This window comes from Euprymna scolopes, chromosome 1, assembly GCF_053919585.1.
Source record: "Euprymna scolopes isolate OS-2025 chromosome 1, ASM5391958v1, whole genome shotgun sequence".
NCBI lineage: Eukaryota > Metazoa > Mollusca > Cephalopoda > Sepiida > Sepiolidae > Euprymna > Euprymna scolopes.
The window spans coordinates 68,740,190-68,755,621 of record NC_136482.1 but is presented as its reverse complement, the minus strand read 5'-3'; the positions used below and the strand labels follow the sequence as shown (position 1 = coordinate 68,755,621).

The 15,432-nt window shown below is 33.8% G+C and overlaps 1 protein-coding gene across 1 annotated transcript in view; it reads right to left on the bottom strand.

Moving 5' to 3' along the window:
* Positions 1-14,104, bottom strand: part of LOC145302656 (engulfment and cell motility protein 1-like) — a 121,610-nt gene extending 107,506 nt beyond the window's left edge. The window contains exon 1 of the mRNA XM_080144672.1: positions 13,654-14,104. Coding sequence (XP_080000798.1) covers positions 13,654-13,809 — 156 coding nt within the window. The 5' untranslated portion in view covers positions 13,810-14,104. The remainder of the gene's footprint in view (positions 1-13,653) is intronic.
* Between the last annotated feature and the right edge of the window lie 1,328 nt (positions 14,105-15,432).

The following is a 15,432-nucleotide window of genomic DNA, read 5'->3' as shown; positions in this document are numbered from 1 at the left end:
AATACCATCTGTTCCGGCAGATACTGCAAGCAAAGACCATATGTGGGGGCGACCCCACATATAAGACCTTGGTCAATGTAGGGGCAACCCTTCATACCAATTGTCACTATCCAGCTCCCCTACTCCCCGGGGAGTTGGTCCCCATTTCCCCTTCACTCCTCACATTAAAAATCGGCCTTGTGCCTAATTTGCTCGGTGGGGGAGCAAATAAATACCATCTGTTCCGGCAGATGCTGCAAGCTATGACTAGCTATGACTAGCTATGACTAGCAAAGACCAGATGTGGGGGCAACCCCACATGCCTGACCTTTAACCAGCTCCCATTTCCCACCTCTCGGGAGCTGTTCCCCTTTTTCCCTTCCCCCTCCCTTCACTCCTCACATTAAAAATCGGCCTTGTGCCTAATTTGCTCGGTGGGGGAGCAAATAAATACCATCTGTTCCGGCAGATACTGCAAGCTATGACTAGCAAAGACCAGATGTGGGGGCAACCCCACATGCCTGACCTTTAACCAGCTCCCATTTCCCACCTCTCGGGAGCTGGTCCCCTTTTTCCCTTCCCCCTCCCTTCACTCCTCACATTAAAAATTGGCCTTGTGCCTAATTTGCTCGGTGGGGGAGCAAATAAATACCATCTGTTCCGGCAGATACTGCAAGCTATGACTAGCTATGACTAGCAAAGACCAGATGTGGGGGCAACCCCACATGCCTGACCTTTAACCAGCTCCCATTTCCCACCTCTCGGGAGCTGGTCCCCTTTTTCCCTTCCCCCTCCCTTCACTCCTCACATTAAAAATTGGCCTTGTGCCTAATTTGCTCGGTGGGGGAGCAAATAAATACCATCTGTTCCGGCAGATACTGCAAGCAAAGTCCATATGTGGGGGCAACTCCACATATAAGACCTTGGTCAATGTAGGGGCAACCCTTCATACCAATTGTCACTATCCAGCTCCCCTACTCCCCGGGGAGTTGGTCCCCATTTACCCTTCACTCCTCACTTTAAAAATCGGCCTTGTGCCTAATTTGCTCGGTGTAGTATCTGTTCTTCAGATGCTGCACTTCCATTTCTTGTTCTCTGTCAGTGGATGAGAAATCCTTCACGACTGAGACAATTTTTATTTTTGTTCCTTTTCTCCACATTAAAAAACGACCCTGGCGTCTAACTCTGCCCTGTGGGGAGGCATTGTAAATAGGAACTCCTATAATAACCTTGAAACAAATAGTTACATTGGTCACACAACGACTATCCTGCTGCTTGACAAAACGAGAGCATGCTATCCACTCGAATCAAATAAAGAGTTCCGTTTGAAATTCTATGCAGATTTCCAAATTTGACAGAAAGATTCCCAAGTTCAACAAGATACACCTGAAGATGGTTGGAGATTACATAAGCCAAAACGTTGTGCGAATAACACTCATGATGAGAATAGTAGTCTGACTAATCCAAATTATCAATCCTCATCTCAAAAATTCAGAAACATAAGAAGGCTTTAATGATGCAGCAGAAATCAAATTTTTTTAGTGTCTGAAAAAAAAAACAAAAAAAAAACGTGGATTTTAACAAAAAAGTTAAGAACTCATATCTTTGAAACATTTCTTATGCCAAGAGTAAGGATCCAGAACATTGATATATTTTTTTATTTAAGAAATATCCAAATGTTGACTGATGCTAGTTCAAGTGTGGCCCTTATGACAACACAAACTGACTCCTGTGGCCCTTCAATGTCTAGTTTAGATGAAAAAAGTGTTGTTTTATCTGTATGAGTGTGGTGAGTAAATTCATAAGATTTTGTATAAGCTGTTGCTATATTTTGTAGTTCATGACTGTGTCGTGCTATTTGCCGTGATGGCCAAATGTCTACAATTAGTTTGTGTAGCAGTTGATAAAACTATTGTGACTTGTTATAAGTTGGTGTGGCAAGTTGAGTCCAACTGATATGTCCGATTCTCAAGTTCTGGGGCGACTTTCTCACTAATTGAAGCCCAGTATAGGCAACCAATTGAGATTGAGTATTTTAATAGAATTGACCACTCAGTATTATGTATTTGAACCAATAAATATTGAATATTTTAGAAATCGTTTCTCTAATGATGTTTTGTTGTTTATTTTTTATTATTGCTGATACTGTTCCAGAGTTTATAAGTCAAAGAGGTTGAATATTATGACTCATGTGTTGTTTTAAACCAAATATAAACACTCTTTGGAAAAGCCACTGATTAGAAAAAAAAAACATACTGACATTTGTCATGTCCACTGTTTACAACTTGATACTCCTTGTAAAAAACACGGATGTTGATATTTCAACAGACTCAGCACATGTGATAGAGATAAAAACACTTTCATCTCGCTGCACATGTCTTTCTTGGAACTGACCAGTCAAAGCTGTAAAAAAAGGGGTGCATTTTACCACTTAATGGTCACTTTTGGACTTTGCTGCAGTGTCACGGCTGATTATGACAATGACTAATAGTATAAGTTTACAGAGCCAGCAACAATAATCAGCAGCAGTAAGTTTCATTTTACATGCAATATAAACAGCAGTTGTTCCCAGCAATGAAAGTCAGGAGTAGCAACTCTCATTCTAGTTCCAGTAGCTCTGTCCCAAGTATCAAACTAATAATCTTTGCTACATTTCAAATATAATCATTGTACACAGTGATAATCTGACAGTGCGACAATCCAATCTGGTTGGCGACATTCCAATACTATCATCATTTCTCTGTTCCTATGCACTGCAACTAGTAGCTGTTTCCCATCTTGTCTGCAGCAACAGCATCTACTCCAGCAGTTCTTTCCGAGAGACATTAACTTAAAAAAAAAAAAACTACATTATTTTTATTCTATGCTGGTGCATCCTCAAATCAACACTAAAAACAATGGTCATAACAAGTTTCTTCTGTGTATAAATGAAAACTATACCTGAAAAAATTTTATAAACAAATTAAGAATGCAATAATTCTTGAATTGTGAGCCTTAGCCTCGTTTGTTTTTAGTTTTTTTTTTTTTGTTTTTGTTTTATATAGGAGTATCAAGGCAGAGAGGCAACTCGAGGATAAGAGTTAAAGAGTGTACAGTAGTCAATGGGATAATATCGTAGTAATCGTTAGTAGTGGAAATTTGGTAAATTGGATTATTTAGAGGAACGACTCATCAAGAACTTGTTAATGTTGGACTTGAAGACGACCATATTGTAGTCAGCTGGAAAGCAGGCAAACAGAAGAGAGTTCCACGGGTGTGCAGTTCTAAGAAAGAAACTTTGTTCATGGAATCTACTTTAGGTTTAGGCACAGATAAAGAGTGGGGGAAATTATTGATAGTGTTTTCAGCTACACAAGTATTTCTCATGAAAATTTGGCAAGGAGGTACCATAGATTAGAGCTCAAACGAGCATTTGCCATGAAAATAACGATAAAGCAGAAACATGCTCGCAACATCTCTTCTGTGAGAAAGAGGTTGCAGTGAAGAGAAAAGAGCATCCTCTACTAGGCTACGAAGTCTATTTTAAACTCTGTCAAGACAAGATAAGGTCTTTCTAGCAGCTCCTGCCCAGATGTGGCAACAGTACTCCAATACTCCATCCTTGGACATACCTGGCCCTTATATAGGTAGAGAATCGCATCATCTATTGGATTGATAGAAGGATCCCACCAACTAAAATCTCTTTTACTTACACATGATTTAATTTTTTTAAACTGTTTTGGAGTAATGCTGAAACTTATATCACTCATTAATTAAAGTGACTGAAATAGAAATAATCTGATTTTGTATTTATCACATTTTGAATGCGAGTCGAATGTGAAGTTCAGGGTAAAATTGATAAGGGGAGATAATCTAGTATTATCGCCATTACCCGTTGACGACAAAAACAACGAATATCCAACAAAATCAAAAAGTAGGAAAAGTCAGCTGTGAATTTTAGGGAATGGGAGGGCAAATCAAAGAACTCGATAGAGAACAATTTATAATTGACAAAATATAAAATTTATTTGTGTGTTTTACAAAGATTGATAAGTTTCAAATTTTAGTAATTAGCACATACTTAGAATAGATGCTGCCGCTGCCTGGATTTATTTTTTGCCATCTTTTCTATTTTCTTCAGTTTTTAAAATGCAGAAAACGACGATCACTTTTACGTTGTTTTTGGAATATGACATCGACGTTCTGTGTATATCATAAAGTGTTTTAAACATTTTTCTGTACTTCTGTTTTAAAAAAATAGGTTTAATTTTAAAAAAGCACCAAAACATCTATTTTCATGCACTAAGGGGCGGGGCCGGCGGGGGTCACTTCACCGTCATACTTTCAGTGTAAAATGGACAGTGACTTTATAACCAGTGTAACAGAAATTTCTGGTTTGTTATACAATACACAAAAGTACGAAAAAGTGGTAACAAAAACAAATAAATGATACCTAAAACAAGATCAGATAATTTTCTAGCTAGCTGGATAAGATTTTAGTGTTTTTATTTACATTAAATGTTTATTCGGTCGGAAAAGCAAGTAGTGTCGACCGTTACGCGAAAACAAGAAAAAATGGCCGCGAAATGTCTTAGGTTTTTGAAGTCTCGACAATGACTTAAGAATGAAAAAAAAATTAAATACTGATAGAAGAAACCTGCCTAGTAAATATTACGGTAACATTTAACTTATCTTGCCTTTGGTAACATTTATTTGCTATATATTTGTTTTTGTTTTGTTTTTTTGTTGGGCCACTTTTTCCTTCCTCTGTGTAACCGAAATTTCTGGTGTTTATGTTAAAAGAAAAGATGACGGTAATGACGCCATGAGACCGGCTAAATTCAAAACATTTTACAAGGAAGGTATTATAAGGGTCGTACTAAAAATGTACGTCTACTTTATGTCCGTCTAATTGCTGCTGCTCCTGATGATTATGAAGCAACTTCTTTAAAGCCACTTCCGGTTTTTGACAGTGGAAATTATCGTGTGCTATTTAAAAACAATATATATATATATATATATATATATATATATATATATATATATATATATATATATATATATATATATTATCTTTGTTAAAAAAATACAATAATGTTCGGACAAGTGATCTTTTCCTAAGAATTTGTAAAATACAATAACAGATCTGCATAAAATAAAATTAGAATTATATTTAGTAATTTACACTAGTTTTGGAGGATTAAAAAACAAAAAAAGAATCGAGTTTTCGACCATTCGCATGCTGTTTGTTTTGTTTTTGCGTTAAACATTTTTTGTAAAAAAATGCTTTTTTTATTTATTTTTTTATTTTCAGAATTAGGGAAATATTTTAAAAAATAATAATAAAATACGAGTCAAAAGTAAAAAGGAAAACACTCTGGCCTACAAAAATGCCCGGACGGTCCCATCGACATTTCCAAGTACGGGCGCCTCGGGCGACTAGCAGTTATCGAAGTATTCTAAAACGGTTTTTAGTCATATGTAAAACATATAGGAAAAGAAAAAAAAAGCGTAATGGAAGATTAGGTGACTACTGACTCGGTGTGAGCAAATAAAACGCTATTGTTTCAGTTGTTGTTGTTTTTTTGTTTTGTTTTTTTTCACTGTTTTGTGTTCGTTTTTAGTATTATATCATAATACTTACAAAAATATATCACTTTATGAAATATTTATTTATATTTGGCAAGGTTGACTTGAAATGTCCACAAGATAGCGACTGTGAACGAACGATTGAACGAATGTAAAAAATGAAAATGGAACGGAACGCACATTTAAGTGAAACGAGATTATCGCGTCAATAATAATGATAATAATAATAATAATAAGCGTGTATTACTGTATTAATTTTTAACTAATCAATACTTGTTATGAATATGTTAAAAAAAAAAAGACACAGTTGAGTAGTAGTGTTTACTTTTGTTTGTTTTTTTGTTTTGTTTTGTTTTGTTTTTTTGGTAAATAAAATTTGTTTTCTTAGGGGTTTTGGGGTCACTAACAACGAGTCTGATATTCAACCCCGTTGTAAATTTACCGTTTGCATGGTATTAACCCCTGAACGCTTGGACTACGCACGAGCGCGCGGTAGCATACACAAATTTACATTGGTCGTCGCTCGTCAACAAGTACTTTTCCTAATATTAATGCGTGCGTGTTGTTTTCACTGGTCGCCATGTGTTGTTTTTGCGTGCGCGAAAACAACACATGGCGACCAGTGAAATACACTGGATAATAAACGCATTAATATCAGGAAAAGTACTTGTCATCACTTTAAAGAAAAGTGTGGAGGTTGACCTAATGTAAATTCGTTTATGCGCTCGCGCGTTGTCCCAGGCTTTAGGTGTTAATACCATGCATTCATGCAAACAGTAATTTTGCGACGGGCTTGAATATCAGATTCGTTGTCAGCGGTCCCAAAACCTCCTTAAAAAAACAATTGTTTTTGGTTGGAGCTATTATGGTATTAAACGACATATTTACCTTTTCTTTTGGTTGGTGTTTATTTTTTCGACTAGTCTAAGTTTTACGTAACAATTTAATAAAGAAAACATTAAAAAAAAAATGAAATGAAATAACATAGAAATATTTGTTTTTTATTTTTCCATTTATTTTTTTTTTTAATTCAACTAGTCTGTACTTTCGCATGACGATTTAATAAACAAAAAATACAATAAAAATTAAATTTCATGTTAAATCTCTGCATAATTACCGAAAGAAAACAATGAAATAAAAAAAGTAAAAACTTCTCTTATAGTCTTCTCAATTATTAAATCATTTCTCTCTGATAGGTTCATAAGAGTAGTAGTTGATGCGCAAAAATCAGAAGCTCACAGTATTAATGCTGGAGTCCCTCAGGGGTCCATCCTTGGCCCAACTCTTTTCCTGATCTACATTAATGATCTTACAAATCACATCATAGACATTTTTGCTGATAACACTACCATCTATGGTAGCACATCTAATACAGTAAACGACAAAGTTCTCTCCAATTTTCTCTCTTCTGATCTTGATCACGTTGTACAATGGGGAAAGGAGTGGCTGGTTACTTTTAATGCATCTAAAAGCAAGCTTCTATCTTTACATCATCAACGTTCTGATCCACATCTGGTATCAATTAAAATGAATGGCTCTCGTCTTGGGGAGGCCTCAAGTTTTGACAATCTTCTGGGCTTGACCTTTACTCCTGATCTTAAATGGAACTTGTACATCAAATCTGTTGCTAAGGCTGCTGAAAAAATGGTGGGATCCTTCTATCGATCCAGTAGATATCTCACTGCTGATGCAATTCTCTATCTATATAAGAGCCAGATACGTTCAAGGATGGAGTACTGTTGCCACAGGAGCTGCTAGAAAGGGCTTGTCCTGCCTTGATAGAGTTCAAAATAGACTTCATGGCCTCGTGGGAGATGTCCTTTTCTCTTCACTGTAACCTCTATCTCACAGAAGAGATGTTGCAAGTTTGTTTCTGATGTATCGTTATTTTCATGAAAAGTGTTCGACTGAGCTTCAATCTATGGTCCCCCTCGCCAAACTTTCACAAGAAACACTCGTCTAGCTGAAAACACTATCAATAATTCCCCCCCCCCACTCTTTATTTGTGCCTAAACCTAAACGTAGATTCCATGAACAAAGCTTCTTTCTTAGAATTGCATGCCTGTGGAATCGTCTTCCGTTTTCTTGCTTTCCAGTTGACTACAATATGGTTGTCTCCAAGTCCAACGTAAACAAGTTTCTGATGAGCCATTCCACTTGTTAACAAATTTACCGAATTTCCATTACTGACGATTACTACATTCTCCAATTAATTGCTGTACACTCTTACCCCTTATTGCCGGAGTGGTCTCTGGGCCTTGATAAGTGGTTATGCCTATGTAGAAAAAATTAAAAAAAAAAAAATCCTTTTGTTTTCGTTTTTTTTTTTTTTTTTTTTTTTTCCAAATAGAATTTTATCAGCAGTGGAGTTTTTTTTTTTTTTTTTTTTTTTTTTTTAACAATTTTTTTTTTAAATACTGTAAATCTGCATAAAATAAAAAATAGAATCAGTTTTTTTTTTTTTTAATTCTTATGCCCAAAACAATAAGCAATTGTTGCCGCGTCAGCATTGACCTGTAGGGACGCCCTAGGCGACTAACAGCTAGATAATCCCTTTTCATGTTTTTCTGAAACTTTTATCACAATATTATAATGTTAGGTAACCGAAACTGTCTCTGAAAATTGAAGAAAACTATTTGTTTATTTTTACGCTAGTTTAATTTTTAATAGTAGATCCCCCACCTCTAAAAAAACAACAACAAACAAGCAGTGTTCATCAAGTTGCTTTATTCTGCAAAATTCTTGGGCAGAAATATTGCGTTCAAATCTATACGGACATAGCAAGCAATCTATACGGACATAGCAAGCAATCTATACGGACATAGCAAGCAATCTATACGTACATAGCTAGCAATCTATACGTACATAGCTAGCAATCTATGTACGTACAGATTGCTAGCTATGTACGTATAGATTGCTAGCTATGTCCGTAATGCTTGCTATGTACGTATAGATTTGAACGCAATATTTTTGCCCGAGAATCTTGTAGAATGAAGCAACTTGATGAACACTGCTTGTTTTTTGTTTTGTTTTTTTTTGGGGGGGGGGGTTGTTTGTTTTTGAGGTGGGGGATCTACTATTAAAAATTAAACTAGCGTAAAAATAAACAAATAGTTTTCTTCAAATTTAAGGGACAGTTTCGATTATCTAACATTATAATATTGTGATTAAAGTTTTAGAAAAATGATAAAAGGGATTATCTATTAGTCGCCTACAGGTGAATGCCGACGCGAAAGCGATTGCTTATTGTTTTGGGCATAAGAATTACAAAAAAAAAAAAAAAAAAAAAAAAAAAAAAAAAAACGATTCTATTTTTATTTCATGCAGATTTCCAGTATTTAAAAACAAAATTGTTACAAAAAAAATAAAAATAAAAATAAAAAACTCGACTGTTGATTAAGTTCTATTTCGAAAAAAAAAAAAATTTTTACTTTTTTTACTTTATTGTTTTATTTTGGTAATTATGCAGAGATTTAACATGAAATTTAATTTTTACCGTATTTTTTTGTTGATTAAATATTTATGCGAAACTAGTGAAGTTGAATTTTCCAAAGTAAAAGAAAAATAAAAAACAAATATTTCTATGTTATTTCATTTCATTTTTCTGTATGTTTTCTTTATTAAATTGTTACGTAAAACTTAGACTAGTCGAAAAAATAAACAACAACCAAAAGAAAAGGTAAATATGTCGTTTAATACCATAATAGCTCCAACCAAAAACAATTGTTTTTTAAGGAGGTTTTGGGGTCGCTGACAACGAATCTGATATTCAAGCCCGTCGCAAAATTACTGTTTGCATGGTATTAACACCTAAAGCCTGGGACAACGCGCGAGCGCATAAACGAATTTACATTAGGTCAACCTCCACACTTTTCTTTAAAGTGATGACAAGTACTTTTCCTGATATTAATGCTTTTATTATCCAGTGTATTTGCGTGTTGTTTTTACTGGTCGCCATGTGTTGTTTCCGCACGCGCAAAAACAACACATGGCGACCAGTGAAAACAACACGCACGCATTAATATTAGGAAAAGTACTTGCGGACGAGCGACGACCAATGTAAATTTGTGTATGCTACCGCGCGCTCGTGCGTAGTCCAAGCGTTCAGGGGTTAATACCATGCAAACGGTAAATTTACAACGACAACAACAGAGCGACCCCAAAACCCCTAAGAAAACAACAACAAAAAAACAAAAACAAAAGTAAACACTACTGTGTCTTTTTTTTTCAAAATATTCATAAGAAGTATTGATTAGTTAAAAATTAATACACGCTTATTATTATTGACGCGATAATCTCGTTTCACTTAAATGTGCGTTCCGTTCCATTTTCATTTTTTACATTCGTTCACAGTCGCTATCTTGTGGACATCTCAAGTCAATCTTGACAAATATAAATAAATATTTCATAAAGTGATATATTTTTATAAGTATTATAATGTAATACTAAAAACGAACACAAAACTGAAAAAAAAAAAAACAAACAAAAAACAACTGAAACAATAGCGTTTTATTTGCTCACACCGAGTCAGTAGTCACCTAATCTTCCATTACGCTTTTGTTGCTTTTTCTATATGTTTTACATATGACTAAAAACCGTTTTAGAATACTTCGATAACTGCTAGTCACCCGAGGCGCCCGTACTTGGAAATGTCGATGGGACCGTCCGGGCATTTTTGTAGGTCAGAGTGTTTTCCTTTTTACTTTTGACTCGTATTTTATTATTATTTTTTAAAATATTTCCCTAATTCTGAAAATAAAAAATAAATAAATAAAGCATTTTTTTACAAAAATGTTTAACGCAAAAACAAAACAAACAGCATTCGAATGGTCGAAAACTCGATTCTTTTTTTGTTTTTGAATCCCCAAAACTAGTGTAAATTACTAAATATAATTCTAATTTTATTTTATGCAGATCTGTTATTGTATTTTACAAATTCTTAGGAAAAGATCACTTACAAATTCTTAGGAAAAGATCACATTATTGTATTTTTTTAACAAAGATAATATATATATATATATATATATATATATATATATATATATATATTGTTTTTAAATAGCACATGATAATTTCCACTGTCAAAAACCGGAAGTGGCTTTAAAGAAGTTGCTTCATAATCATCAGGAGCAGCAGCAATTAGACGGACATAAAGTAGACGTACATTTTTAGTAAGACCGGGTATTATAATAACAACAATGAAATAATACCCTTCCGTTTGTTATATAAAAAATAAATCACTTTTTATATAGTTTTCGATAATAATGCTTTAATCGTGGTTTAAAAAAAAAAAAAAAGACAATACATAAGAATTAGGCGACCTTTTTTCCCAACCGAATATTTTAATATTCTTCCTCTTCAAAATTCTTCTGGCTGAAACCGGATCCAATAAAAAGCAGTCACTGGGTTTTTACGATGACAAAAGTTATAATTGAATAGTTTTCCCAATAGAAAGTTTCTAAATGTTTATAGTCGCTCCCCACCCCTCCTATTCAGAGTTGCAATAATGACGACAACTTGAACAAAGTAACATTTTAATTTTGTAGTTATTTATTTGGAGCTAGTTTTTAATAGTATTTTTAATTTTTGCATAAAAATAAATTTTATCTACATAATATGGTAGAAGAACGGGGCACCCGGCACGACTACTATATCTCGGTGGCCGTTGGTATAAGCCAAGAATTTCGGCGCTTCTACACACGAAATTTCGCAAATCGTAAAACTGAATTTCACATGAAAACAATGGTATCTACGTATTCCTCGTATTTTTAAGATGAATATCAAAAAATTTCTAATTAAAGAAAATAAAAAGTAGAATTTGATGTAAACGATCGTAAGACACAGAATAGTTCAAAAGGGAGGTAATTGTCCGTTTTGATTTAAACAAGATGGCGGCAATTTTTCATCTGTTTACACGATTAAAGTTGTTGTGTTTAATAATTAAATAATATTCACTGGTAATTTCGACTGCATAATTTTGAAGCTATCACTGAAACGTATCAGAATTGACAAAAAAAAAATCAGTTGAAACCATTGTTTTTTTTATCTGAAAACTCCATTTATCGACTACAAAATCTCGTCCCAATTCTGTAGAAGCGCCAGAATTTCTTATCTTCACTAGACCCGAACTATTGCCTCCAAGCCATGACATACTTAAACATAAGATAGATTTTTAATGTGGTGAAACTTAGTTGCTCAAAAGGAGGCAAATTTTAAATTGCCTAGTGATTTTTATTCACTAATTAAAGACAGAAAAGATTACTACAGCTCTTATATAAATTTTTGTTCATCCCCACTGTATATTGCCACTCAAGCGTAAGGGATTACTGTGATGGGGTGCAGATTTACAGGGTCGGACAACCTTGGTCGGAAGTTGGGCAGCAAAATATTTGTTAATATTACATTTAGCTAGAAAGTCATTAGAAAGCAAAGACCAAAACTTCATTTCTTTAGGCAATCGAATGATTTACTGACACATTTGTGATGTATTTAAGCGAAACATATTCAATAAATGTTATAAATATTGTAAGTTCCATAATTATTTTTGTGAGGTCCGATACTTCTTATAAATAAACAACATGGGTACTTAACATGGGTACTTATGCATTTATGTTACACTGCTGAAATATTAACGTTATTATTTTGAAAGCCATTCTTAACATATGGAGGGGAGGGTGTTTTGTAACTATTCTATACTTCCACCCTAACAATTTAAGGTGCTAATGCACTTACTGATCCGGGTTATTTTTTAAATCGTATTTCCAAGTTTAATTAAAGTTTTATTATATGTTTTTTTTTTATTATTATTATTCAATTGTAAGGTTAAAGTACAGAATAGGTACACAACACCCTCCCCTCGCCATGTTAAGAATGGCTTTTTAAATAATAACGTTATTATTTCAGCACGGATCAATAAGTGCATGGAGTACCCAATTTAATAATTAAAAGAAACTTGAAACTTGAATTTAGCACGATAACCTAAGTACATAAACATAAATTGTTTTCGACTAATTTCCCAGATGTATTTCATTTTAAAATAACCGATGTCGCCAATAAATAACGTTTACCACAAGAATCCGGGAGACATTTAAATCGGTTATCTTTATTTTACACAGACAGTAGTCGACAATCGAATTAATGTTTTGATTTCTGATCACAATAACACATGTGATCATTTTAGTCTATCTGGGAAAGAAAGGCGAAAAAAATTATATAACATTTCTGTAAAATATAAACCTGCGAACGAAATGTTTTTAGTTCATGTTTTTCTCTTTTCATCATGGGATGCTGTGTTGTGCCACAACACTGTTGTGGTGAACGTCAAAAATTGGTTGCGGAAATGAAATTCATAGTAAAAGGACTAATTGATTATGATCGCTTTGGTGGCATTTTTTATTCTAATAGTAAATTGTATTTATTTCGCGGTTTGAGACACGAATAAAATTGTTTCAATTCACGGAATAATAGGTTCATTGTGAAAACAATTTTACTCGGCGAAAAACTTTTCAGAGTAAAATAGGGATAATATTACGGAAAAGAATAAATTCACACCCAACTTAAAAATAGTATTTAAATGACATTTCAGTATTTATTATAAACATAGTTTAAACAACTAATATATGAGTTGACAATGAAGAGCTGTTGACTAAAATGAGAGAAATAACTTGTATTCAAAACTAAGCTGACATTTTTACTTTTGAAAAGTGCTTTGTTTTGTTTAAATGAATACGAGAACAAAACGCGTAATTTACGCCATCATAACAGCAAACATGACATTTGATCAAGATCAACAGAAAGTGTTCAGAACTATACGTATTTTCATGCAGAAAAATATACTCAGATTTGTTTAATCTCATACATCCGCCATTACAATAACTTTTTTTTTTCATTTAATGCTCTAAACATTAATTGAAGGGGAGTACAATAGAGATAGAGAGAGAGGGGGAAAATAGTTGTAAACCAATAGTGAGAGAGGGGTAAAAGAGAGAGCGCGCACTAACTTTAAACAGAAACGAAGATTACATCGTTTGACACACAGTCATGCTTTATTTTATACAATAAATGGCTATAAAAACAAGGCCACTCTATATAAAAAGGACAACTTACCTGATCCAATTCTATAAATTGTGCAGGTCTTCCATGCATAGTAACGGCCACTTTTCTAATAGTATCCGACGAAGGGCGGCCGTGCCTGATAAAAGATCTTGTCGGAGCCATGTCTGGGTTGTAAGTGACTCCGCCTCCTCCTCCTAATTCCATCATCAGCTTTTTTTTTTTTTTTTCGCTCTTTTAAAATTTCACTTCAAAAATCTTATCAGCCGTCGCTGCCTCACTCTGTCAGCTGCTTGACCGAGGGTCAGCCCTGTTCTCGCTCTTTTACACTCCTCGCTGAGGCCCTCCGGATGAGACTGCACGACAAACATATATATAATTTCTATTATAAATGAAGTTTTGACGAGAAAGACAGGTAAAAACTGAAATACCGTAGCAACTACACATGACTCGTCTCTCTCTCTCTCTCTCTCTCTCTCTCACACACACACACACACTAATGTCTAATAATAATAATTTATTTATTTAAAGGTGTGTGATTGTAGTGAGTTTACTACTAAGAAGTAATGTATCGTTTTACTTACCTGAATGAACTAACTTGTTGGTTCATTTGTATTATAGAGACGGTGAAAATATATCTCACTTCGTGATATATGTTTACTTGTTCGTTTTAAACTGTATTTTTGTCCTGGAATCAAATTGTAATCTATGTCTGAACGTGTTGAAAATGTAACTTTAATTCATAGTTTTACTCGCCTACAAGTTTTTTGTTTTGTTTTTTCTACATAAACAAATAATTTAAAATGATACCATCTGCACACAATATTTTTACGCGCAAAAAAAAGGAAAAAAAGTAATATTTATTAATGAAAACAAAATTTTTTAATTTCTAAAAGTTTGCGTGCATATTGTCAACTTTATAGGATACAAAATCGATGGTGTAGGAATAATATAGAATAAAACTGTTAGATTTGACATTCGAACGAATGCTAAAACGCAAATGGTTCTAATTGTTTACCCTTTTTCTTTCTTCAATTCATTTCAATATGCTCTCTTTGTCACTTCCTAAAGTGACTTTTGAAGGCGTTAATTCAAACAATTTTCAACCAATGGAAATTATTTCTAAACCTCAAAACTAACACCTATATGTGAATGAAGTAAGCCGGTACAAACTTAAAAATTCCTGTAAAACTATAGGGGAAGAGAAATTTAAGAGAAATTAAATTCCTCTGCCCCAAACAAAATAAGAAATTAAAAAGAAAGAAATAAAACACAATTACACCTCCTTCTCTTTTAAAATGCGCTGCATTTATTTTTCAACAAAATAACAAGATGAACAAGCAAAGTCTGATCGATAAGAGTTCTTGGGAAATCATTGAGGTTAGACTATTCAAATTAGGTGAAAATCCTAAAGATCTGAAACTATATTATATCTCTACCAAAAAACCAGCCAAACTAGAAACTTTCATTTTGTTTCAGTGTTCCCTTCGAATAAAAGTTGATTTATACTTTAGTAGAAGTGTTTGGTGTTATTCATAGAAGATGGTGGTACTTTTCTGATTCCATATAGTTAGATGCAACCAGACATGGCCAGCTCTACAAAGTAACTTTCTCCATCTTTGATGTTTTTCCAAACCAATCATCCATCGAGTAAATGTTAATCAAAGACCCCTTCTTATAGATTCTTTATCCCAAAGAAGAAATGTTTTGACAGATAAGTAATTAAAAATGAAAAAAAATGACTCAATGCTTCAGGGGGGCTGTCATTTGATCATCTTTAAAAGTTCATATTTCAACCACTCTTCAGCACCAACATATTATACTGTGACACAA